General features: G+C 37.2%; 1 protein-coding gene across 9 annotated transcripts in view; it reads left to right on the forward strand.

Annotated features, from left to right (window-relative positions):
• Positions 1 to 23923, forward strand: part of CNOT6 (CCR4-NOT transcription complex subunit 6) — a 54649-nt gene that overhangs the window by 17288 nt on the left and 13438 nt on the right. For 7 of the 9 annotated variants that reach the window (XM_081035856.1, XM_081035861.1, XM_081035862.1 and 4 more), the window contains 3 exons: positions 1080 to 1193; positions 12515 to 12701; positions 14735 to 14820. In XM_081035856.1, the coding sequence (XP_080891982.1) occupies positions 1082 to 1193; positions 12515 to 12701; positions 14735 to 14820 (385 nt within the window). In that variant the 5' untranslated portion in view covers positions 1080 to 1081. Of the gene's footprint in view, positions 1 to 46; positions 73 to 957; positions 1194 to 12514; positions 12702 to 14734; positions 14821 to 23923 lie in introns of those variants that run through there. The other 2 variants (XM_081035860.1, XM_081035858.1) reach the window with 2 other exon arrangements.

Below are 23923 nucleotides of genomic sequence, written 5' to 3' on the forward strand. Positions count from 1 at the left end.
GGAGGGAGTGGTCATCTGCGTCAAATATTGACCATAGGACACGTTAAAAGGATGTCTAAGCAGTGACCTCAGGTATAACAACATAAGGTCACTGGTTTTCTTCTTGACCGGTTTTGGTGGAATGTTAAAAACATATACTGATTTGAATGGGTTTAACTGGGAGAAGAGGACTAGGAGACTGTAGACAAGCTCTTCTGAGTTTTTCTTGCTTGTAAAGAGAATGAGAGAAAATAGCGTGGTAGATGGAGGGGGAAATGGGATCGAGACTGTTTTTTAATGGAGGAAATAATGTATACTGAAGGTAAAGGTCCAGTGTGGAGGGAAATGTTGATGTTTGAGAGATTTGCCGAGGAATGTCCTTGAATGGGCAACGTCACGGGGTTGAATTAAGTGCCGAGAGGGCAGGCATTTTGTCCCTAATAAGAGTATAGATGGGCATAGGTCAGAGTTCATAGAAAGGCCTCTTGGGGTTTCTGTTTTCACGAGAAAATAGAAGAGAGGGAAGATAGAGGAGTGGGTGTTTGAGATTTGAAGAGAGAAGTCATGCAGGAGGGACTAGGAGAATTTCGAGTATAATTTCTAGTGAGCGAAAAGAGTCGATCTAAGGTAAGTGGTTGCTAATGGCCCACTTAAAATTCACATGGTGCTAGGTTTTTCTCCAGCTGTGTTTAATTCAGCTGTGTGGCTATCCAGAGTAGGTGGAGAGTTGGTTAAAGTGGGTTATGGTTCATGCAAACCAATAAGGTGAAGTGAGACCGGTGCAAGAAGTTTGGGGAAATATGCAAGATAGTGAAGTTTTATTCCACCTAAATATTTCAGAATGTGTTTATAAGGATTTTTAAAAACTAGAAGAGAAATGAACAAAAAGTCCTGTATGTTTTCAAATTTGTCTGATTCTCAGAAATGTTTTTTAACAATTAATTTGTTCAATCCTCCATTTCTCCAAGGAGCTCTTAGCTCTTTTTAGTGGGATGTAGTATTTAGAGATCATAATATAGGTGTCTACTTTTTAAAAAGATGTTGTTTTCGGTTATTTGATTCTTCATAATACTGATTGGTGTCTTTTCTTATTTCAATAGGCATGCCCAAAGAAAAATACGAGCCCCCTGACCCTCGGAGGATGTACACAATTATGTCTTCTGAGGAAGCAGCGAATGGAAAGAAATCACATTGGGCAGAGCTTGAAATAAGTGGTAAGACATGCAAGCATGAATTTATGGTATAAACATTAAGATAAGGTAGAAAATTATGTTTTCTAATGCCAGCTCATAAAAGAAGCAATGTTGTGTTTTACCAGTGCTAATTTATCTTAGAAGCAGGAAGGTCCAGTGGAAAGAATATGATTTGACTCAAAGTTCAAAACCCATTCATTATTTATGCTCTCAGTTATCAGTGTCCTTTTATAAAATGGGGATAATACTGTCAAGGATGAAATGGAAATAATGTGAAGTGCCTAGAGTGCAAAGGTTTGTTTTGGTCCTTAATTCTCTGATAAAGTAGGATTGAGCTTTTGCATTATCAAATTACAGATTTCCGGTGGGGTGGGACATGCTCATTCTACCATGTTTCCCCGAAAATAAGACTGGGTCTTACATTAAGGTTTGCTCCAAAAGACGCATTAGGGCTTATGTTCAGGGGACGTCCTCCTGAAAAATCATGCTAGGGCTTATTTTCCGGTTAGGTTTTATTTTGGGGGAAACACAGTAGTACAAGTTCTGGGATAGATTTGTTTCTCCTTCATTAGCTTTTTTCAGTCTGAATTTCTGAGGACAGCCTTATTTCAGAAACACAAAATCTTATGAGTTTGAAGCAGTTCTCAAAGTTCCCTCCTACCTTTAATGCAGTCTAGCATTTTTCAAGGTATATATGACCCCCAGAGCCATGGAGGATAGCCCCAAGTTTGCTGCCAGTGGGCATGCAGCCTTTTTTTAATATTTCAAAGGTGAAGGGACACTACTACTTCTGAAGGCAGCCAGTGCTAAAGAAGTTTTGTTGGCCTAATATACCTCTGCATGCCTTCCTGAAATAATACAGAGCAAGTTTTCTCTTCCTTCTGCCCTTGATTGATTTTTAATGTAATGGAACAGACATACTGAGCATGTGCTATGCGTAAAACATTTATTTTGCCAGCTGCTGTGGCAGGCGTATGGAAGATGTACAAGTGAAAAGGCACAGCCCCATCATTCTGGAGCTGACAGCCTATTCGGGAGTGAGAAGAAGGGAGTGTACTAGTATAAATTACTAGTAGACAAAAATATAACTGCCAGGTTAGGTAGAAAAGGGCTCCACAGGAAGCAGAAAGGAGGTAATGACAATAATATTCCTGCCTTGTCAGCTCAAACTTTCTGGTTAACCTAATGAGCGAGTAAACCTACACTCCCCTGCAGCCTTACTAGAGGTTGCTTCCCACATGGGCCTCTCATTTTCCCTCTCCGGAGTTTTAGAGTGCTAGCCTTAATTAAGTGAGTTCAGTTTCATAAAGTAGGTGTGGTAGGGAGTGAAAGTTTTCTTCTTCCCTTCTGTTAATTTGACTTTCCGGGTCAGGGGAGCCCAAAGAGAAATCTGCTCTCATTTACTAGTTACCTTGAAAGCACAGGCAGTCCTTCCCACCTTGCCCTTTTAATTTCTGCAAGACTGGTATTTAACTATATTTTCTCTTTTCCAGCAGTTTTTGAATTACAAATTCTTTGCTTGTAGAGAAGTTTCCTCTTTCTTGCAACATCAGGATAAGTTTGAAAATACTCACGCAAGTGAGATTTTAAGTCACTGTTTCTTTCCTACTTGCTCTGAACTTTGGGAACCAATCTATATACAAGATGGGAAGGAAGAGAGGAGGTTCCTCTAGAGCAGGGGTGTCCAAACTTTTTTCAGCATTTTTCACCAAGGGCCATATGCGGTAAAATACACAAACAGCTGGGCCACTCACTCGAGGTGAAGTATGTATTGCCTCACCTGGTTTATTTAAATAAACTAAATATATTTTTGGAATTTGCTGCGGGCCAATTAACAATGGATTGTGGACCACAGTTGGCCCGCGGGCCGCAATTTTGACACCCCTGCTCTAGAGCAAGGATCTTAACAAATAGTCTGATCTCTTCCAGGCTTAAAGGAGGAGAGACTGTGGCTGACTCGGTCTCTGCACCAGGACGTTGCAGTTAACAAAGCACGATTGGGAACGTCCCTTCATTGTCTAAGTCGGTCCTTAATCCATAAGCCCCTATGTTTAGAGATTGTCAAGGCCGAATCATTTTATACTGAGACCATTATTTCCTGTATATGCTGTGGCATTAGTTCCTTAAGACCCTTTGATACAAAGTTTAGGGGGTCTGAGGTCATTTTGATCCTGGACCCGCAGTTACCTCCTGTGCTCCCTGGTCCAAGGGGGTGGATGCTCAGTTCCTTGTGCCATCTGCAGGTAAACAGGTAAGCCAAGCGGCTTAATCATGTTACTTTTAAGAAAGCCTTTTTTATTGTAAAATGAAACATAAAGAAAACCATGCAGACAAATATGTTAATGAGTTATTATAAGGCCAGAAGCCTTGTAACCACTACCCAGGTCAAAAATTAGAAGCTTTGCACCTACCTCAGAATCCCCTCCACATGCCACAGACAGTCCCAACACCCATCCTGCTCCAAGTAACCATTATCCTGACTTTCATGGTAGTCACTTCCTTTATTTACTTAGAGTTTTAACACCAGATTATGTATACCAAGCGTTATGGTTTAGCCCCTCCCCCCTTTTTATTTGGTTTGTCTTAATTTACAGGTTCCCCTCCATCCTTTTTTTTTTTTTTTTTTTTTTTCCCCCACGATGTATCTTTTGAGTCGGTTCCCTGCTGGCTGTCCTTTGCTAACTGATGATAGATACTCTTGCAATTCAGCATGTTTCTCCCCCTGCACAGCAGTGCAGAGGCTGGGTCAGACTCAGGTTTAAAGTCTGACAGAGCTGAAGGTGGTGCTGTGTAGGAGGTATTGTGCTTTAGTTTCAGGAGACGGCATACTTCTGTGAATGCCTTCTTTTCTACTGATATTCAGTGCCCAGAGCCATTTAATTCTTTGAGGGTTGCAAAATAGTGAGAGTCTGATTCTCTCCTTTCTTTTCCATTAGGTGAGCTGCATCTGTAAAGAGACACTTTCCCTCATTTACTAATCAATTACCCAATCTACTGTTTACATAGGAAAGGCAGAAAAGAATGCTTGTTTCTTTTCTTTTATTTGCTAGTTTCCAGGACAAACCATTGTCCTTTGAGGGTGGCCAGTTGGGTTTTTTAAAGTACATTATTAACTAGTATTTTTAAACACTTGCATTTCAAACAAATGTTATGAATTGTAATTATTACTCTTATTTTGATGCTTAAATTGTCCTGTTGTTGGCTAATGGGAGAGCTGCTTAAAATGACTTCTGAGTTCTCTGACAGAACCCTAGTTGTCTTTAGTAGTTTCCCTGCTATCTGGTACGGCAAGTTTTTCTTGGCTCATCTTGTTTATTTCCTGCTTCAAAATTGGAATATGTCATTTTTTCCAAGAAATCTTTTGTTTTTTAGTTGGAAATGCTATTTCAAAACCATATCTGTTGCTAGGGATACCCATTGCTACTGGGTGGTCATTTTTTCTAGGTCTTCAGTGGACGGAGCTGGGAAATAATGTATGTGGTCATACATTTATGATGAAAAGATGTGATATACTTATAAATAATATATGCATATTTATATGATAAAGACATAAAAATGTATTGTTAAAGTTAAAAATTTGATGAAAATATACTGATTGTTTTCTATTTAAATTCAGAAAAACAGGGATTTTAGTTAACCTTTTTTTATAGTTGTGTCTGTGTTTCCTTTAATACTGAGAGTCCTAGTTCTCAGACACGTGGGATGATGGAATTAGAATATCCCATAATTACTTATTTGCTACATCCCACATTATACCCATGACTGTCTTCAGAATAACAATACTGAAAATACTACCAATTTGAGTACTGAGAGAAGTCAAACTGTATACCACCCCCCTCCCCAGCATCAAATAGTTGTACTCTATCTGTATCATCAGAGTATATATCCGTTACCTACTATCAACGTTCCCATTTAAACTGCATAAATCCCCATTTAGACCTAGTTTTGCAAGTAACTATATTCAGTGTCTCCCACAGTTTTTCTGCCTGACCATTTTGTTTTTCTGCGAGCTTGTTCTCTAGCTGTTTCTTAAGAATGGGCTCATGGGAACAATATTCTCTGAATTTCTTCCATGTTGCCAACTGGTTTGTGTCCTTTATATTTGAAAGTCAGTTTAGTTAAATGTAAAACCCTTGCGTCCCGTTCTTCCCTTAAGTATCTTGAGTATGTTACTCCAGTTTTGCTATAGGCTTGATGACAGTCTAGTTTTCTTTCCTTTATTGGTTATCTGCTATCTGCCTAGATGGTCAGAAGTTTTTTTCCCTGTAAAAAGCAGTAATTTTACTAGAATATATATTGGTGTTCATTTTTCTACCTTGGTAGTCTCAGGGATAGAATGCTCTTTCAATGGGTAGTTTGATTTATTTATTTTTTTTAATTTCAGGAAAGTTTCCTTGGATTATAATTTTTAGTATTTATTAGAGCCCTTGCTTCCCTGCATCACCCCACCAGAGAGATTTGTTCTCTGTATTTGCATATTCATCTGTTGAATACTTTTAAAAATAAGGTATAACTTATAGTAAAGTAAATAAAATGCAGTAAAACTCAGCTCTTGTTGTATACAGTTCTTTTACAAATACATACAGTTGTGTAACTACTACCCCGATTACAATATGGAGCTGTTTCATCACCCCAAAAACTTTCCTGAGCTCCTTTGTAGGCAGTCATTCCCCCAACTTCTAGTTCCTGGCAACCACTAATATTTTGATTTTTTTTTTTAATAGACAGTTTTTGTAGAGCAGTTTTAGAGTCACAGCAAATTTGACAGAAAGTGCAGTGTGTGACCCTCCAGTTTGAACACCCCCACCAGAGTGCTGCGTTTGTTACAACTGATGAACCCGTATTTATGCGTCGTAGTCACCGAGGGTCCACAGTTTATCTTAGGGCTCGCTCTTGGTGTCGTACATGCTGTGGGTTTAGACTGTATGATTCTGTAAATGGTGGATGACACGTATCCACCATTTCTAGAATCATACAGAATTTTCACTGCCCTCAAAATCCTCTGTGCTCAAGTCCACTTATTCCTCCTTCCCTCCCTCTGCACCCTGATATTCTACTGTCTCCATAGTTTTGCCTTTCCCAGAATGCCATATAGTTGGAATCATACAGTATGTGGTCTTTTCAGGTTGGCTGCTTTTACTTAGTACTATGCATTTAAGTTCCTCCGTGTCTTTTCATGACTTGACAGTCCATTTCTTTTTAGTGGTAAAAGATATTCCATTGTCTGGGTATAACACAGTTTATCCATTCACCTACTGAAGGGCATCTTGGGTGATCCCAAGTTTTGGCAATTATGGGTAAAGCAGCTGTAAATAACCATATGCAGATTTCGTGTGGACGTAAGTTTTTAGTTCCTTTGGGTAAATGTCAGGGAGCATGATCACTGGATGGTATCCTGAGAGTATGTTTAGTTTTGCAAGAAACCACCAAACCTCTTCCAAAGTGCCTGTACCATTTTGCGTCTCCACAGCAATGAATGAGAGTTGCTTCTGCCCCACATCTCTCCAGCTGGTGGTGGTGTCAGGGTTCTGGATTTGGGCCTTTCTAATAGGTGTGCATATGGTGGTGTCTCTGTTATTTTAATTTGCATTTCCCTGATGACATATGATTAAGGACTTCTTTTCAGATTCTTACTTGCTACCTCACCTTTTTTGGTGAGGTGTCTGTTCAGGTTTTTTGCCTATTTTTCAAATTGGGTTATTTGTTTTCTTGTCGTGTTTTAAGAGTTTTATGTATATATTAGACAATAGTCCCTTATCAGATATGTCTTTGCAAATGTTTTCTACTAGTCTGTGGCTTGTCTTCTCATTCTCTTGACAGTGTTTTTCATAGAGCAGAAATTACTAATTTTAATAAAGCCCAGCTTATTAACTATTTCTTTCATGGATTGTGCTTTTTTGGTGTTTCATCTAAAAAGTCATTGCAAACCCTAATCATGTAGCCTTTTCTCCTGTTCTCTTCTAGGAGTCCTATGGTTTTGTGTTTTCCATTTAGGTCTGTGATCCATTTTGAATTAATTTTCATGAAGAATGTAAGGTATCTAGACTTCTTTTTTTGCTTGTGGTTGTCCATTCCAGCATTATTTGTTAAAAAGACTCTTGTTCATTGTATTGCCTTTGTTTCTCTGTCAAAGGTGAATTAACTGTTTTTATGTGAGTCTATTTCTGAATTCTGTGTTCTCTTCCATTGATCTATTTGTCTTTCATTTTTACCGAGTTTTTCTAAATCTTATTTATGTTCTTTTAGTGCTTTTATCATTTTCTTAATACCTTTTAGCTTATTTTGAAATCGTATGTAATAATTTTTTTGGGCATGTTTGTGGTATCGTTTCGTTGTCTGTAGGGAGTTACTCTGATCCTTACACTATTTTTGATTATAGTAATTTCTTAAAATACATAATTTTTATGGAATTTGACCTTATAACTTTTGTGTTGTTTTTTTGTTTTGTTTTGTTTTTTCATTTTTTGAACTTTTAAAAGGTGTGATCAGGAAAGTTTTTCTAACTTCAGAGTTCTCTTCTGATTTTTGCAGAGTACGAGACTGGTTCCATTCCCTTCCCTCGTTTTTTGTTTTTTGTGTGTGTGTGTGTTTTTTTGACTTTTATTTAAGTGTGGTTTCCCAGGACCCATCAGCTCCAAGTCAAGTAGTTGTTTCAGTCTAGTTGTGGAGGGCGCAGCCCACAGTGGCCGATGTGGGGATCTAACTGGCAATCTTGTTAAGAGCACCTCACTCTTACCAATAGAGCTATCAGGCCGCCCTCCTCTCATTTTTATCTGCACCTTTTTTTCATCTTTTTTTTTTTTTTAAATCCCTTTCTTCTGCCTCTCCCCCATACTCCGATTCAAGCTGTTTTCAGTCTAGTTGTGTAGGACACAGCTCCCTGGCCCATGCTGGTATTATGAGCCTTGCTCTCCCTCCGGCTGAGGCACTTGCTGCCTGCTGCAGCTCTCAGCAGCCTGCAGCAACCCAGCCCCTGGAAGAGCTGTTGTTCACAGTCTTAGCTGTAGAGGGCGCAGCTCACTGGCCCATGTGGGAATCGAACCAGCGACCTCGGCGTTAGGAGCACAGTGTTCCAACCACCTGAGCCAGGGTGCGGGCCCTCTTTAATTTCTTTTAGCATTGTTTTGCAGTTTTTAATACACAAGTCCTGTACATATTTTGTCATATTTACCCCTAAATATTTCATAATTTTGATGGTATCGTAAATGTTGCCATTTTAAAATTTCTGGTTGTTTATTGCTAGTGTATAGAAATACAATAGCTATTTTTGTATATTGATCTATCCCTACGACTTTTCTATAATATAAACTCACTTATTAGTAGCATCTTTATAGATTTCTCAGGGTCTTTACATGAGTGATGATGCCATTTTCAAATAAAGTTAGCTTTACTTCTGCCTTTCCAGTTTTTAACTTTTCTGTCTTACTGCACTGGCTAGAGCCTCCCTCCAGTGTACCCTGCAGTATAATGTTGAATGGGAGTGGTGAGAGCGCATGTTCTTGCCTTGTTTCTGATCTTAGGGAGAAAGAAAGCAGTCGTTCTTTCCCACTAGGTTTTTGTAGATACTGTTTATCAAGATTGAGGAAGTTCTCCTATTTTTAGCGTATTGAGAGTTTTTTCTTTAATCAGGAATGAGTATTGACTTTGTCAAATGCTTTTTCTACTTTTACTAGATGCTTTTTTTCCTAAAAATTTTTGAATGTTTTGTGTGGTTTTTTTTTTTTAATGTACAACAAACTTTGAATTTCTTGGCACAAATCTTACTTGCTGGTTATCTCCTTAGTATATTTATTATTGGATTTGGATTTATTAAGATTTTGTTAAATTTCACGAATGTTCATGAGGGATGTTGAGTTGTAGTTTTCTTGTACTGGTGTTTCCTGGTTTGGGTATCAGGGTGATGTGGCCTCATAAAAGGAGTTGGAAAGGATCCATCCTCTTGTCATCAGCTTTCTGGATACATTTTTGTAGAATTGATACTAGTTTCTTCCTTAAATGTTTGGAAGTATTCATCAGTGAACCCATCTGGTTCTAGAATTTTCTTCATGGGAAGGTTTTTATCGAATACATTCATAATGTTGTGCACCCATCACTACCATCCATCTCCACAGCTTTTCATCTTGTAATTTGCCTTTTTTTTTGAAAGATATTTTTGCTGGTTTGCTAAGTTGACAGTATGTTAACAATTTTTTTTTTTTTAGTAAATTAAAGATTTTGCTCTGCTATCTTTTATATTGTTTACAACTACAAATCTGCAGGCATTTTATCTTTGTTTCTCTGTGTGAAGTGTAATTATTTTTCCTCTGATCACTCTTAGGATTTTATCATTTGTTTTTAAGTCATTTGATTAAGATATGCCTTCATGTGTTTTCTTTTTTGTTCTTCATGGAGTTTTCATGTGCTTGGGGTTCATTGAGCTTTTTGTGTCTGTGGGGTTGTAGTTGTTGTCAAGTGTGGAAAATTTTCTGCCTATCTCTTTTTCTTGGAACAGCTTTACTCCGTAAAATGCACATTCAGTTTTTTTTGTATCTTCACAGAGTTGTGTACACAATAGCAGTCATTTTCCATTTCCTCTCAGCCAGCCAGCCCTTGGTAACTGTTAATCTTGTCTGGACTTGTGACCCTTTGGACATTTCATATAAATGCAGTCATATACTGTACAGTCACATCCAAGTTGTAGCGTGTATCGGTACTTAATGTAAGACTGGGGTGTGAATGTACCACATTTGATTCATCAGTCAGTTGCTGGACATTTGGATTGTTTCCATTTCTTGACTCTCAGAATAATTCTGCTATGAACATTCATGTATAACTTTTTTTGTGGACATAATGTTTTCGTTTGGATATATACATACCTAGGAGTGAATTGCTGGCTCATGTGATATTTAATTGTGCATTTAACCTTTTTGAGGAACTGCCACAGTATTTTCCACACTGGCTGCATCACTTTACATTCCCAGCAGCAGCATGTGAGGATTCCCGTTTCTCCACTCCTTGCCAGTACTTGTTATTGTCTGTCCTTTTGATGGTAGTCATCCTTGTGGAGGTGAAGAAGTGTCTCGTTGTGGTTTTGCTTTGCGTTTCCCAGGTGGCTGATGATAGGAAGCATCTTTTCATGTGCTTGTTGGCCGTTTGTCTATTGTCTTTGGAGAAGTAGTTATTCAGTCTTTGCCCATGTTTGAAGTGGATTATTTGTTTTTTTCCTACTGAGTTGTAAGTATTCTTTATATATTCCAGATACAAATGTCTTATCAGATTTATGATTTTCAGATATTTTCTTTTTTTGCGGGGTTGTCTTTTTGCTTGATTACTGGTATCCCTTGCGGCACAAAAGGTTTTAATTTTGATGAAGTATAGTTTATCTAATACTTCTTTTTGTTGTTTGTGCTACTAGTGTCATCTAACAAACCATTACCTAATTCTAGGTCACGAAAATTTATGGCTGTGTTTTCTTCCAAGAGTTTTTCAGTTAATTTTTGTATATGGTGTGAGATAAGTGTCCACCTTCATTCTTTTGCTTGTGGCTATCCAGTTGTCTCTTGCCTTTATTTCTTAAGAGATTTTTTTGTCTCCAGACCATCCCTATGTTGGAGTTTCTAATTACGTATATGTTTGGTTGTTTAAAGTTGTTCAGGAGTTCACCGATGCAATATTTTTCAGTATGTTTTCCCTCTTTATTTTATCTTGGATAGTTTCTATTGCTATGTCTTCATTTTAGACGTGTTCAGCTTCAGAGTTCAGTTTGGGTGTCTGTGCTGTCTTGTACCTTTGCCTAACATTTTTAATGTTCTAGCTTCCAACCACACGGAATACAGTTATAGTAACTTTTAATGTCTGTCTACTAACTGTGTCATCATTATCTCTTGTGGACTAGTTATGATTGATTTTTCTCTTCATTATGGATGTTACTGGGAACCACATATTGTGAATTTTATCTTCGTGAGGTGATGCACATTTTTGTATTTATGTAACTGGTACAGTTACTTGGAACAGTTGAGTCTTTGAGGTTTGCTCTTAAACTTTCTACACTTGATCTCAGCCAAAAGGCGGAGAAGCGATAGTCTTAAACTTTCTTAGGGGAGAAGAGAGAAGCCTTTAGCCTAGGGCTGATTTTCCACTGCTAAATGCCTTGTGAGTGCCGAGGTTTTCCCTCTGGCAGCTGGGAACACCAGTAGCCTCCGTTGAATGTAAACCTGGGGATTGTTGTTCTACTCCTTTGGGTGTTTTTCTTCCTTCTGGCTCAGTCAGTTTCTCACATGCATACCCTGATCAGTACTCAGTTGAAAACTTGAGGGGACCTTTTTTGTATCTTCAGACCTCTGTCTGCTTATCTCTCTCCTCTCTAGTACTCTCCCTTTGTAAACTAGTCATCTTGGCTTCCATAACCCTTTGTTCTGTCTCCTGAACTGGGTGGGTGGGGGGTCATATTTCCTCTGGGACGCCTTCCTTATGCTGCTGTCCAGGAAGTCAGCTGAGACAAAACAGGTGTAGGGCCCACAGTGTTTGCTTCCCATCCTGCAGGGATCACTCTCCTACAGGGGTTGACGTCTGATCTTTGAAATTTTTTGATTCATGTGTATTGTCTGATTTTGTAGTTGTTCAGGTGGGATGGTAAATTTGGTCCCTGTTGCTCCATCTTGATTAGAAATAAAAGTCTCAAGATTGCTTTTCAGCTAGTAGAACATCACTCCTCAAAGACTGGTATATTTACATGACACCTGTTTGTTTCATTTTCTCTCAGACTAGATCCTGGGGTAAAGAGATTATGGGGAAGTTCTTAGATGGATTGTAGAAATGATTGGCATCTTACATTGAAGCGCCAAATTACAGATTTAATACTGCATTGATAGAAATTATTCTGTTCTTAGTCATTGAGTCCTGTGTCTATTGCTGTTTGATTATATGCATAGTTATGACTTAATATCTGAAATGTGTCTGGGCAAGTATTTATTTGTAACTATACAGTACAGCTTTTGTTCAGTTACATGATTCTTGATGGAACCATTACTTAGATAACCTTGTCTTAAAACTTTGCTAAGCTTTGCAGGCATAATTATTGTTTTCTGGAGTAGAGGTATGAACAGCCTCTGAGATACTGGATTTGTTTTTTCTTTTTTCTTTTGGCATAAGTCCAAATCAGCCATGTTGAAGTAGTGGATTTATCATTAGTATAAATTATTCATACTTTTTTCTCATGTCATAGCTGAGGCCACTTTAAGGGATAGTCTTAACTATTGTGCTCTTAAAAATAATAATACAACCTAAATATCTAAATGTTCTTTAATCTCGGGACCAACCTGTAGAAAACACTAATCTTTGCCCTATTTTTTCTTATCTTACAGGAAGAGTAAGAAGCTTAAGCTCATCTTTGTGGTCACTAACTCACCTGACAGCTTTGCATCTGAGTGACAATTTCCTGTCCCGCATTCCTTCAGACATTGCCAAGCTTCACAATCTAGTGTATCTGGACCTGTCCTCAAACCAGATCCAGAGTTTACCGGCAGAACTCGGAAACATGGTATCACTCAGGTATGCAGGTTCAGCTCAGTGCATAACTGTACACCCCCTAAAAGAGAAGAGAGCGTTCATTTTGTTGGAAAACAACACTGTCAATTTGACAGTGTCTAACCAAAAGTAAACATAACTGTATCTTTTATATGAAGCTTTCTTGGAAAATTGAATGTCAATAATAAAAAAATTAAATGTCTAATAAGTAATAAACAAGTAGATCCATTGCCTAAAATTTGTTTCATTGCTATGTTTTGTGTAATGTACTTTATTCTTGAACCAAAATTTCTAGGCAAATGGGGGGGTAAACAAATAGAGGGCACTCATGTTATCCCACATACACACCTATCTTTGACAGACACTTGTGCTTTCCCCCACTAAATTCTGGGCCCCATACCATCCTTAACTCACGGCCCAGAAAACCATTGCCAGTTACTGAAACCTTTTTGGTCCTTCCAGCTTGTAGAAGCTAGAATTAGTCATTGAATTGGGGGCCTATAGTGGGACAGCAGGATGTGCATAGGCTGTGGCATCGCACACAGTTCACACTGGATCCCGACTTGGCAACCTGTGTGATTTGGGGCGAGCTTCTTAACCTCACGGAGTATTTCCTCATTTGTGAAGTTGCTATAATACCTACCCTACCAAGGCTGAGATTAGAGATATTCAAGATAATAACTAAAAAACTATCACCCTGCCTGGCACATATTGTATTTAATAACAATTTACTATTTTTTTATTACTTCTGTTTTATAAAGTAGATGAGATCCACCCAAGTTGAATATAAAGCTAATTTCTGTTATGTTAATCTCAGTGGAAAACCTTGCCCATTTGTACTACCTGCATTTTATCTGTGGTTCCACTGGCTTTTCTGCTGCCTTCTACCATTTGCCGCTTACATAGTAAAAAGGAGTAAGGCCCTCATAAGAGTTTCTTTACATCCGTTGCTCCTAGTCCAGCCTTTTGACATTTTTTTAGGCTTAGTTATTGAGTATGTACTAGGACCATTTTTAATCCCCTGAACCAAATTTACTTAAAAGACCTCCTTTCCCATGTGATATATTTGGAAATAAACAGGAACCCATGACTCAGAATGTGTTTTTTGTTCACTATATGGCCTCATAACCTCTGGTTTATTACTCAGTAGTAACCAAGGTTCGAATAAATTCTATGAAACAAGAATTATAGAAATAGTTCTCATTCACATGTAAAAGTCGATAAAAAAAATTTCTTGTAGGAAATTGCCAGTATTATTCAAGGTTGGGTCTTTGTTTTTTGTTTTTTTGTTTTTTTTTCATACTGAAGAATCCTTTTATGTTTATATTATGGTTATTTATACAAAACAAATCATTAAATAATCATTAGTAGTTAATGTAGTTGCTAGTATTTCTAAAATGAAACTTCAGTACATTTGGAGAAATGTTAGTCATAAAATTAACTGTAGCTATCATAAGCAATTTTGAGTTGGTACTACATGATCATTTTCATTTTAACAATTCATATATTGGGCTATTTTATCATTCTCTTTTAGTGTTGAAGGCTTTTATTTTGCTTTTTTGTTTATTTTTAAATTTATTGGGGTGACAGTGGTTAATAAAATTACATAGGTTTCAAGTGTGCATTTCTACAATCCATCGTTCCCACTTAAACGTGTAGTAGACCCTATTTGTGTTAGACCAGTGCCACTCTCAGGGTGGTCTGTGGACCAGCCTGCAGTGAGATACAAAGCATGTGAGAATGATTTTGTGTCTGTTGAGTCGAATACTCTTACAGAACTGGAGCTTGTGTTTTCTTGGTCTTTTTTTCTCATTTTATTTTTCTAATAATTCATTGTTTTCCTGTATTTTACAAATGTATTGGTGTGTGGAAGTTTGGGATTTTAGTTGTGTTTTGTTTTTTACCACGTACAATTTGCAAAGCACCGTACTAGACATTGGACTATAACATAAAATTTTGTTATTCTTAGGAGCTTATATTCCTAGAAATTATATTGTTGATTTTAGCTGTGAAAGGTTAATATATCTTCTGACTTCCTGGAATTTTTACATCAACAGGGAACTCCATTTAAATAACAACCAGTTACGAGTTCTACCTTTTGAGCTGGGAAAACTGTTTCAGTTGCAGACTTTAGGCCTGAAAGGTATGACTTCCCGTATTTGTACTTCTTTCGGTTTGTATGGTATGTCTGTGAATCTAAAGAAGCCATCTGAGGGAATCTTTTCGTCAGGGGATTTGCAGGCTCACTCAGTTTCTTAGGTACATCCAAGCAGTTTTCTCTTTTGTCCACCTGTAAACTGTCCACTAGTTTTTGTATTTTCTTACTCCTAGCTAGCCTTTGTTTCGTTTGCCTCTCTGTTCTGGTGATACATTCCTGAGGTTATACTTTACTTATATCATCATGATATAAACAGCTCTTTTCCTTATGTTCAAATTTTAAAAAATGGAGGCTAATAAATGCAGAAAACAGAGAATTTGGACATGTTAATGAAGTTACATATTTGATCTTTTTTTAAAAAATACTTGATTTATGAGGACTTCCTGAATATATTAGAATTGGGGGACATAATTGATCCATTAAAAACCATTGGAAATTATTTTTTTTTTAGACTAGCAAGATTATGTCACATTTTAATATGTCAATACCTACAAATGTTTTGTCTTCACCAGTCTTGTAACGTACTTTATAATTGATTCCTAAAAAAGTCACATAATGAAAGTCTTCACGAATTGCACTTTTATTTCTTTAAAATATAGTTACAAAATGAGGTTTTATTCCTATAAATCTATTTCATATCACAAAAACAAATTAACTAGAAAAACAAAAATAACACATTTACAAATGTGTGTAAAACCATATTGAACAAACAGCTTTAAAAATGGTTCTTTGAAAAGTTTTCTTCTATGTGGGCTGGATTTGCTGGACTAAAGTAGAGATCAGGGAAATGTGAGCTGCAGATACCTTGTTCTGTTACATTTCCCTAGGGTAAACCTAGTTTATGTTTTTAAATTTGATGAAAATATAAAATGTAGCAAAGTGTATCCATGTACTGACCACCAGAATTAACAATTAAAATTTTGTTACTTTTTAAAATATGTACTTTTTTTTTAATTTGTGTTTTTTATTTGTTTGTTTTTTTAACTGGGGAATATTGGGGAATAGTATGTTTTTCCAGGACCCATCCAAGTCAAGTCATTTTTTCACTCTAGTTGTGGAGGGCACATCCCACTGGCACATGTGGGAATCAAACTAGGCATATGGGTGTTATGAGCACTGCAGCACTGCACTCTAACCAACTGAGCCAGCCGCCCCAAAATTTTGTTACTTTTGTACCAGCTTTTTAATGCAAAGGAAATAGAACATTAAGACCCTCTTTGTTCCTTCCTCTTGTAGTCCCTTTCTCATCCCAGAGGCAGCTACTGTTGTTGTGTTTTATTGGTTCAAGGTTTTGTCATTTTACAATATATATTTTACAAGCCTTCATCTGTATTCATTTCTCTAAGGATTTACAAACGTAATTTGAAGTTAGGCTCATCAGTCATAGATTTTCACACTGATTTAATGTGCCTCTGAAAGTAAATGCTTGGGAGATGTAGGACAGTCTCTATGTCACCTTCATTTTTGATGATCCTTTGCTCTTTCATTTCAGAAAGATCCTCTACTGTTTGACATCTAGGCTTTTGTGTTTCTTTCTTGGAAGTATAGTTTCACAGAGATACTTGTTTATCTCAGATATCCTGTTAGACATTGTTACCCATCTGTAACAGCTGTCTTTTCACTGATTTCACCTTTTTTGGACAAATCCTATGTTGTTTTCCTGAGCTTTGCAAGTTACGCTTTAACTCTAAAGTGCCAGCTACTTCTTAAAGCAGTTACATCATCCTTGCTCTCTGAAAACTTCTGTCATTGATTTCTCATGGCACCTTTTATCTGGAAGAGAGAAAATGTATCACTTAAGTTCAAAAATCATGTCTATTTTGTACATCATCCATTTATACAGAGCCAGAATATTTCTGCCTCATGCAACAGTTCATATCATCCTTTCTTTAAAGTTGATCGCATAGGGCTAGCATGCTTCATTTACTCTTTTTTCACATTTTCCTTGTTCTTCAAAATTGTTCAACAGTGAAAGGTAGGATTATTACTTTAGATTCACATTCACTTCTTTTGTTTTTTATTTTGCAATCCTTAGAGATTTCACATGAACCTGTAAGAAATACTGCCGAACAGTTCATGCACCCTTTGCCCAGTTTCCCCCATAGTGACATCTTCCAAGACTGTACTACAGTATCACAGCCAGGACACTGACATTTATGAGTCAAGATAGAGAAGAGCTCCGTCCCCGGAAGTTCCCTCACTGAGCCCTTCCTAGCCACACCCACTTCTTGGCTCAGCTCACTCCCTTGACCTCTGACAACCATCTATTATTATTATATTATTTTATAATTTATATATTTTTATATATAAATATATATTTATAATTTATATATTTTTATATAATTTATATTTTATAATGATATATTATTTTAAATATATCATTAATAGATTCATGCTGTATGTAACCTTTTAAGATCGATTATATATATATATATATATTTATATATAAATATATATATTTATATATAAATATATATTTATAATTTATATATTTTTATATAATTTATATTTTATAATGATATATTATTTTAAATATATCATTAATAGATTCATGCTGTATGTAACCTTTTAAGATCGATTTTTTTTTCACTCGGGTTAATTCTTTGCAGATGCACCCAGGTTGTTGCATGTTTGCTCCTTTCTGTTGATGAGTGGTGTTCCACGGTGCAGAAGTACCACAATTTGTTTAGCAGCTCACCCGGTGAAGGACATCTGGGTCGTTTCTAGTATAGTAGTACCTCGGTTTTCGAACATCTCCATTGACGAACATTTTGGTTTACGAACGCCATAAACCCGGAAGTAAATGCTTCGGTTTTCGAACACGCCTGGAAGTCAAACTTGTCACACGGCTCCCGCTGAGTGCGAATGCAAGATCCTGAGGCCCAGCTGTCGGCTGTTTTTTGAACATTTCAGAACTCGAATGGTCTTCCGGAATGGATTACATTCGAAAACCGAGGTACCACTGTATTTGGTTATTACTGATGAAGCTGCCATGAACATTCTGTTTACAGGTTACTGTGTGAACATAAGCTTCATTGTTCTAGGATAAACGTCCAGGAGTGCAGTTAGTGGGTCATATGTTAGTTTTGTGTTTAGTTTTTAAAGAAACTGCCAAAACGGTTTTTCCAAAGTGGCTGTACTATTTCACGTTTTCGCCACTAATAAGTAATCCAGTTTTTTGGGGTTTTTTTTGCATCCTTACCAATATTTGCTATTGTTACTACTTTTATTTTAGCCTTTCTGATAAATGTGTAGTGATATCTTGTGTGGTTTTACTTTACTTTTCCCTGGTAGCTAAAAATACTGACCATCTTTGCCTGTACTTGTTTACCACCTGCATATCATCTGTAAAACATCTCTTCATATCTTTGCCCATGTTCTATCTAATTGGATTGTCTGCATTTTTACTGTTGAGTTTTGGGAGTCCTATATGTAGTCTAGCTACTGGACCTTTGTCAAATACTTGATTTGCAAATACTTTCTCCCAATATGTAGCTTGTTTTTCTATCTATATAATGGAGTGAAAGGATTCCAACATGGTGTGGGGTTGGGGGTTTCCCCTCCATACCAACAAGCAATTCTAGGACACCAGCTGGGTGTCCTACCATTCAACTCAGTTCTGACATTACCTACCTGGGGAAAATAGCATCAGATTCCCCAGGTAAAGGGCTCAGTCCTACAAGACTGCCCTGCCCCATCCCTCCAACTTCAGATGCCAGTGGCAAGCCCAGGTTGTCTGTCACCTGTGCTTCTGATGCATTGCCTGCAGATTGGAGTTTTCTACATTCCCCTCTTTGGGTACAATTAATTTGTTAGCGTGGTTCACACTAGAATTCAAGAAACCCGTTTACTCACTAGTTTACTGGTTTATTATAAACCAGGAACTTAGGAAAAGATAGATGGAAGAGATGCATAGGGTGAAGTGTGGGGCAGGGGCCTTTAGCTTCCATGCCCGCTCCAGGCGGCCACTCTAGCTCTCACTGAATCTCCACATGTTCACCAACCTGGGGGTTCTTTGAACCCTGTCCCTTGGGGTTTTTATGGAGGATTCTTTGCATGGGTGTGATTGATTAAATTAACATTGGTGATTGATTTCAACCCCCAACCCTTGTCTCCTTAGGGCGGGACTGAAATTTCTAACCCTTTGATAATCCTGGCAGCCTGCCCGGATCCTTAGGTAGGGTCTCAGTCACCTCATTAACATAACAAAAGGCACCTTAATTGCTCACACCACTTAGGAAAGTCCAAGGGTTTTAGGAGCTCCTTGCCAGGAACATTGCTGGAAGACCAAAGGATATTTCTTACAAATTACAGTATAATGGAGTGTCTTTTATGTAGCAGAAGTTTTTAATTTTGATCAAGTCCAGTTTATCAGTTTTTCCTTTTATGGATCCTGCTTTGGGTGTTAAGAGAGAACTCTGAATGGCTCTAGAGCCCAAAGATTTTTTCCTGTGTTTTACACTAAAAGTTTTATGGTTTTGTTTTACAGTTAAGTCTGTGATCCATTTTGAGTTAAAAGAAGTGAGAGTTTAGTTTAAGGGTTTTGTTTGTTTGCCTGTTTGTTTTGTGGGGTTTTTTTGCCTGTGGATGGATGTCCAGTTGTTCCACCACCGTTGAAAAGTCTGTCCTCCATTGAATTGCTTTTGCTTTTGTACCTTCTTCAAAAATCAACTGGACATAACTATTTCTGGAATCTCTATTCTGTTACATTGATCTATAGTATGTGTCTATCCCTTTGCCAGTACCACATAGTTACTTGGGTAGTAAGTCCTGAAATAATGTTGTGAAATACGATAGACTTTTTTCTCCACTACAGTAATACACCACATAACAACTTTTTGGTAGATCATGGAGCACTTCCACAGCGATGGTAACCATATGGCGTGGGTTATGTATGTGCACTCTGTGATGTCCACACAATGACAGAATCACCTAAGAACACTTTTCTCAAAACATGTCCCTGTCGTTACTGTGATATTAGCTTTATGAAATGAATTTGAAAGTGTTCCCTCATCTTTTTTCTGGAAAAGATTCCGTAGAATTGGAATTAATTCTTTTAATAGGTGTAAGATTATTCAAATTATCTACTGGGTGAGTTGTGACACTTTGTGTTTTTCAGAGAAGTGGCTTATTTCCTCTATGTTAAATTTTTGTATGTAGCGTTGTTCATAGTTTTTCTTCTCTCTTTGATTTTTGTAGAGCCCATAGTGATATTCCCTTTTATTTTTGATATTGTTAAATTTTGTCTTCTCTTTTATTTGTCAGTCTTGGTAAAGATTTGCCAATTATTTTGATCTTTTCAAAGAAATGGCTTAAACATTTTTTTCTGTTTTCAATATCATTGATTTCTGCTCTTTAGTATTCCTGTCCTTTTTGCTTTGTATTTATTTTGCTCTATTTCTCTAGGTTCTTAGAATGGGAGCTTGGATTATTGATTTAAGACTTTTTCTCTTCTGATGTGTACGTTTAGTGCTATTAATTTCCCTCTTGGCAGTGATTTAGTTGTGTCCAGCCACAAATTTTGATATGTTGTATTTTCATTTTCACTAGCTCAGTGCCTTTTAAATTTTCCTGTGAGACTTTCTCTTTGACGCATGAATTATTTAGAATTTTCCCACTGTTTGCAGATTCTGCTATTGTCTTTCAGTTATTGATTTTTAGTGTGATTCTGTTGTGGTTAAAGAATACATTCTGTATGGTTTCCGATCTTTTAAATTGCTTGAGGTTTGGTTTATGGCCCAGGATATCGTCTATCCTAGTGTTTGTCCCTTGGGCACTGGACAAGAATATGTATTCATCTCTTATTGGATAGACTGTTCTATAAATCTTGATTAGATCCTATATATTAATCTAGTGTCTATTAGATTGATGGTGTTGTGGACATTTTCGTCTAGTTCTGTCAATTTTTGAGAGAGGGGTAGTGAAATCTCCAACTATAATTGTAGATTTCTCTATTGTCCTTTCAGTTCTGTCAGTTTTTGCATAAAATATTTTAAACAGTTCTGTCGGGGACACTTTAAGAACTGCTGTGTCTTCCTGGGGGATTGACCTTTTAACATTACAGTAATGGCACTGTCTGTGGTAATTTTACTTCCTTTGAAATTCATGTTATCTACTATTAGTGTAGTCATTTCTGCTTTCTTTTGATTAATGTTTGTATGATTTGTATCTGTTTCCTTTCAGCCTGCTTATGTTGTTATTTGAAATAAATGTCTTGTGGATAGCATATAGTTGGATTGTATTTTCAAATAAACTCTACCAGTCTCTTAATTTGTGTATTTAGACCATTTACACTTAATATAATTATTGATATGTTAGGGCTTATGTCTACATTTTATGTATTGTTTTCTATTTGTGCTTTTTTATTTCCTTGTTTTCTTTGTTCTGCTTTTCTATGGGTTACTTGAACATCTTTTTACGTTGTCTGTAGTGTGTTTGAATTATTTATTTTTTATATCTTTTTTAGTGGTTGCTCTAGGTATTACTTTATATCTACACAACTTATCAGACTACTAGAGTTATGTTATCAGTCTGAGTGAAGTATAGAAGCCTTAACTCTCTTTATGACCTTTTATTTCCCCCCTATTTATGATACAGTTGTCTTAAATATTTTCTTTACGTACATTTAGAAACAAAACAGTGTTGCAAAAAGAAAAAATTAACTACCAAAGATGATTTAGAAAATTGAAAAGAAGGAAATCCTATTAATTTCCACCCTCCCCCCAACCATATGCTTTCCTTCTTCCTAATAGTCCAGGGTTCCTTCTTATATTACTTCGTTTCTATTTAGAGAACCTCTTTTAGTGGTTCTTTTAGGGTAGGTCTGCTGGCAACAGATTCTCTTAATTTTCCGTCAATCTGGTAACGTCTTTATTTTTCCTTCATTCCTAAAGGATTTTTTTTTTACCTGGTATAGAATTCTGGGTTGACACTTTTTTGTTTCCAGTACTTGAAAAAATAATGCCACTTTTTTCTGGCCACTGATTTGTGATGAGAAATCAGCTATTATTCAGATTGTTTTCCCCCTGCAGGTAAGGTGTCTTTCTCTCTGGCTCTCTTCAAGATTTCTTCTGTCTTTAGTTTTTAGAAGTTTAATTATGATGTGGCTTGGTATGAATTCCTTTGGGTTTGTCCTATTTTGGTGTTACCAGCTTCTTAAACCTGTAGGTTTCTGTTTCTTGCCAAATTGGGGGAGTTTTCAGCCATTATTTCTTTGAGTACCTTTTCAGCCCTGTGCTCTTTGTTCTCTGCTTCCATGACTCCTGGGACATGCACATTAAATATTTGTTCCACAGGCCCCTGAGGCTCTGTTTTTTATTTTTTCAATCTGTTTGCTTCCTGTGGTTCAGATTGGGTGATTCCCATTAATCTGTATTCCAGTTCACCAGTTCTTTCATTTCACCTTGTATTCTCCTGTTGAACCTATCCACTGAGCTTCTTATTTCAATTATTCTATTTTTGTTTTACTATTTCCATTTGTTTTTATGTTTGTCAAAATTTTCTTTGCTGAGTATATTTTTTAATTTATGTCAATCATTTTTATAATTTCTCATTCAAGCATTTTTGTCATGCTTGCTCTGTTTTGATCAGATTCTTATCTTATTGTCATCTCAGTGTTGGATACTTCTATATATATCTTTTTTCATTCAATTTGAAATATTCCTGGTTCTTAGTATAATGAGTGATTTTTCACTTGAAATTGGACATAGTTGTATTACGTTATAAAACTCTGGATCTTATTTAAATCTTCTGTTTTTGCTGGTATTTTCTAACACTGCACTGGCAGGGAAAGTTGGGAGTTCGGGGGTGGCACCATCTCCTTCCAAAGGAGGCAGGAGTTCACATTGCCCTTAGCCTCTGTTGACACCTAAGGGTCACTGGATGGAAGTGGTGGTTTGGGCTTTTTGTGTGGTTTCCACAGTTACTGTATTGAGGCGACCTCATTACCGCTGGGAGATGGTAAAAGTCTTGATTCTCTTCGGCTTCCTCTGCCATCATTCCTAGAAGAGCTTTGGAGGGCACCTCATCACTGTGGGTTGAGGGGGAAGTCATAGCTCCCTTCACGGACTGTGCTGACACCGTGACACCACAGGATGGAGACAGAGGAGGTCTGACTGCCTGGAGGGGACAAAAGTCCCACCTCCCCACCTGGCCTTCTGACACTACCCCACTCCGGCTGTGGGGACACCCATCTCCTTACTTCCTCCCAAGGGTGGACGTCTAGGTTTCCTGCTTATTAGCCTTTGCTGACGTGGATGGAGGAGGTACCACATATGTTTCTTTGGTGTTCAGCTGGAGCAGAGCTGTTATTACCTAAAGGTTTTGTCTTAGTCTGTCTTTTCTTGGGCCTCTGGCTTTTGTTACGAGTTTTCTTTCTGTGCCCCTTTTCGTGTTGCTGACTTCCTCAGCTCCATGTCCCGGATGTTTGAGGCACATACTAAACCCAAGGAATTCTCTACTGTTGCCCCTCAGGTCCCGAGGTCCCTGGCCATTCCGCTTCTCACCATATTTCAGTCTTACGTTTGTTCACACAGAAGCTTACAGGGGTTTTAGCAGGAGGAAGAGGGAAAAGCATGTGGGCTCCATCTTTCCAGAAGCAACTGCTCTTACTTTTGTTCCTTCTAATAACTCAATATCATGTTTTAATTCCAGAATTGTGTTAACTTTACCCTATTTGGGTACAGTATATTATTTTACCAAAATAATATACCTTGTATATATACTTTGCATATATTTGTATATTATTTTTCCAGGCAATGAAGAGCAGATTAAATTTAAAGGAATTCCAAAAAGCAAGCAGACATTGGGGGAACTACACCATTTGGCTTCAGCTGCATTTATTAGAGTCATAAGTAGATGTTTGAGGATAGTTTTTAATTTATAAAGAAGGATCTCAGAAGAGAGGATCACATAGTTATAAGTAGTCAGTGGTCGCCTCTAAATATTTTTGCACTAGGAAGTAGTAAAAAGATAGCATTAGTGTAGTGTAGTTAGAACGTGCTGCTTAACTGATCCTGAGAAGTTTTTAGTTGACTTCATTTTCTCAAGCTTTCTTTAACAACGGGTTCTGGTAACTTAGGTTATGACT

The sequence above is a fragment of the Rhinolophus hipposideros genome, assembly GCF_964194185.1.
Source record: "Rhinolophus hipposideros genome assembly, chromosome: 23".
NCBI classification, from domain to species: domain Eukaryota; kingdom Metazoa; phylum Chordata; class Mammalia; order Chiroptera; family Rhinolophidae; genus Rhinolophus; species Rhinolophus hipposideros.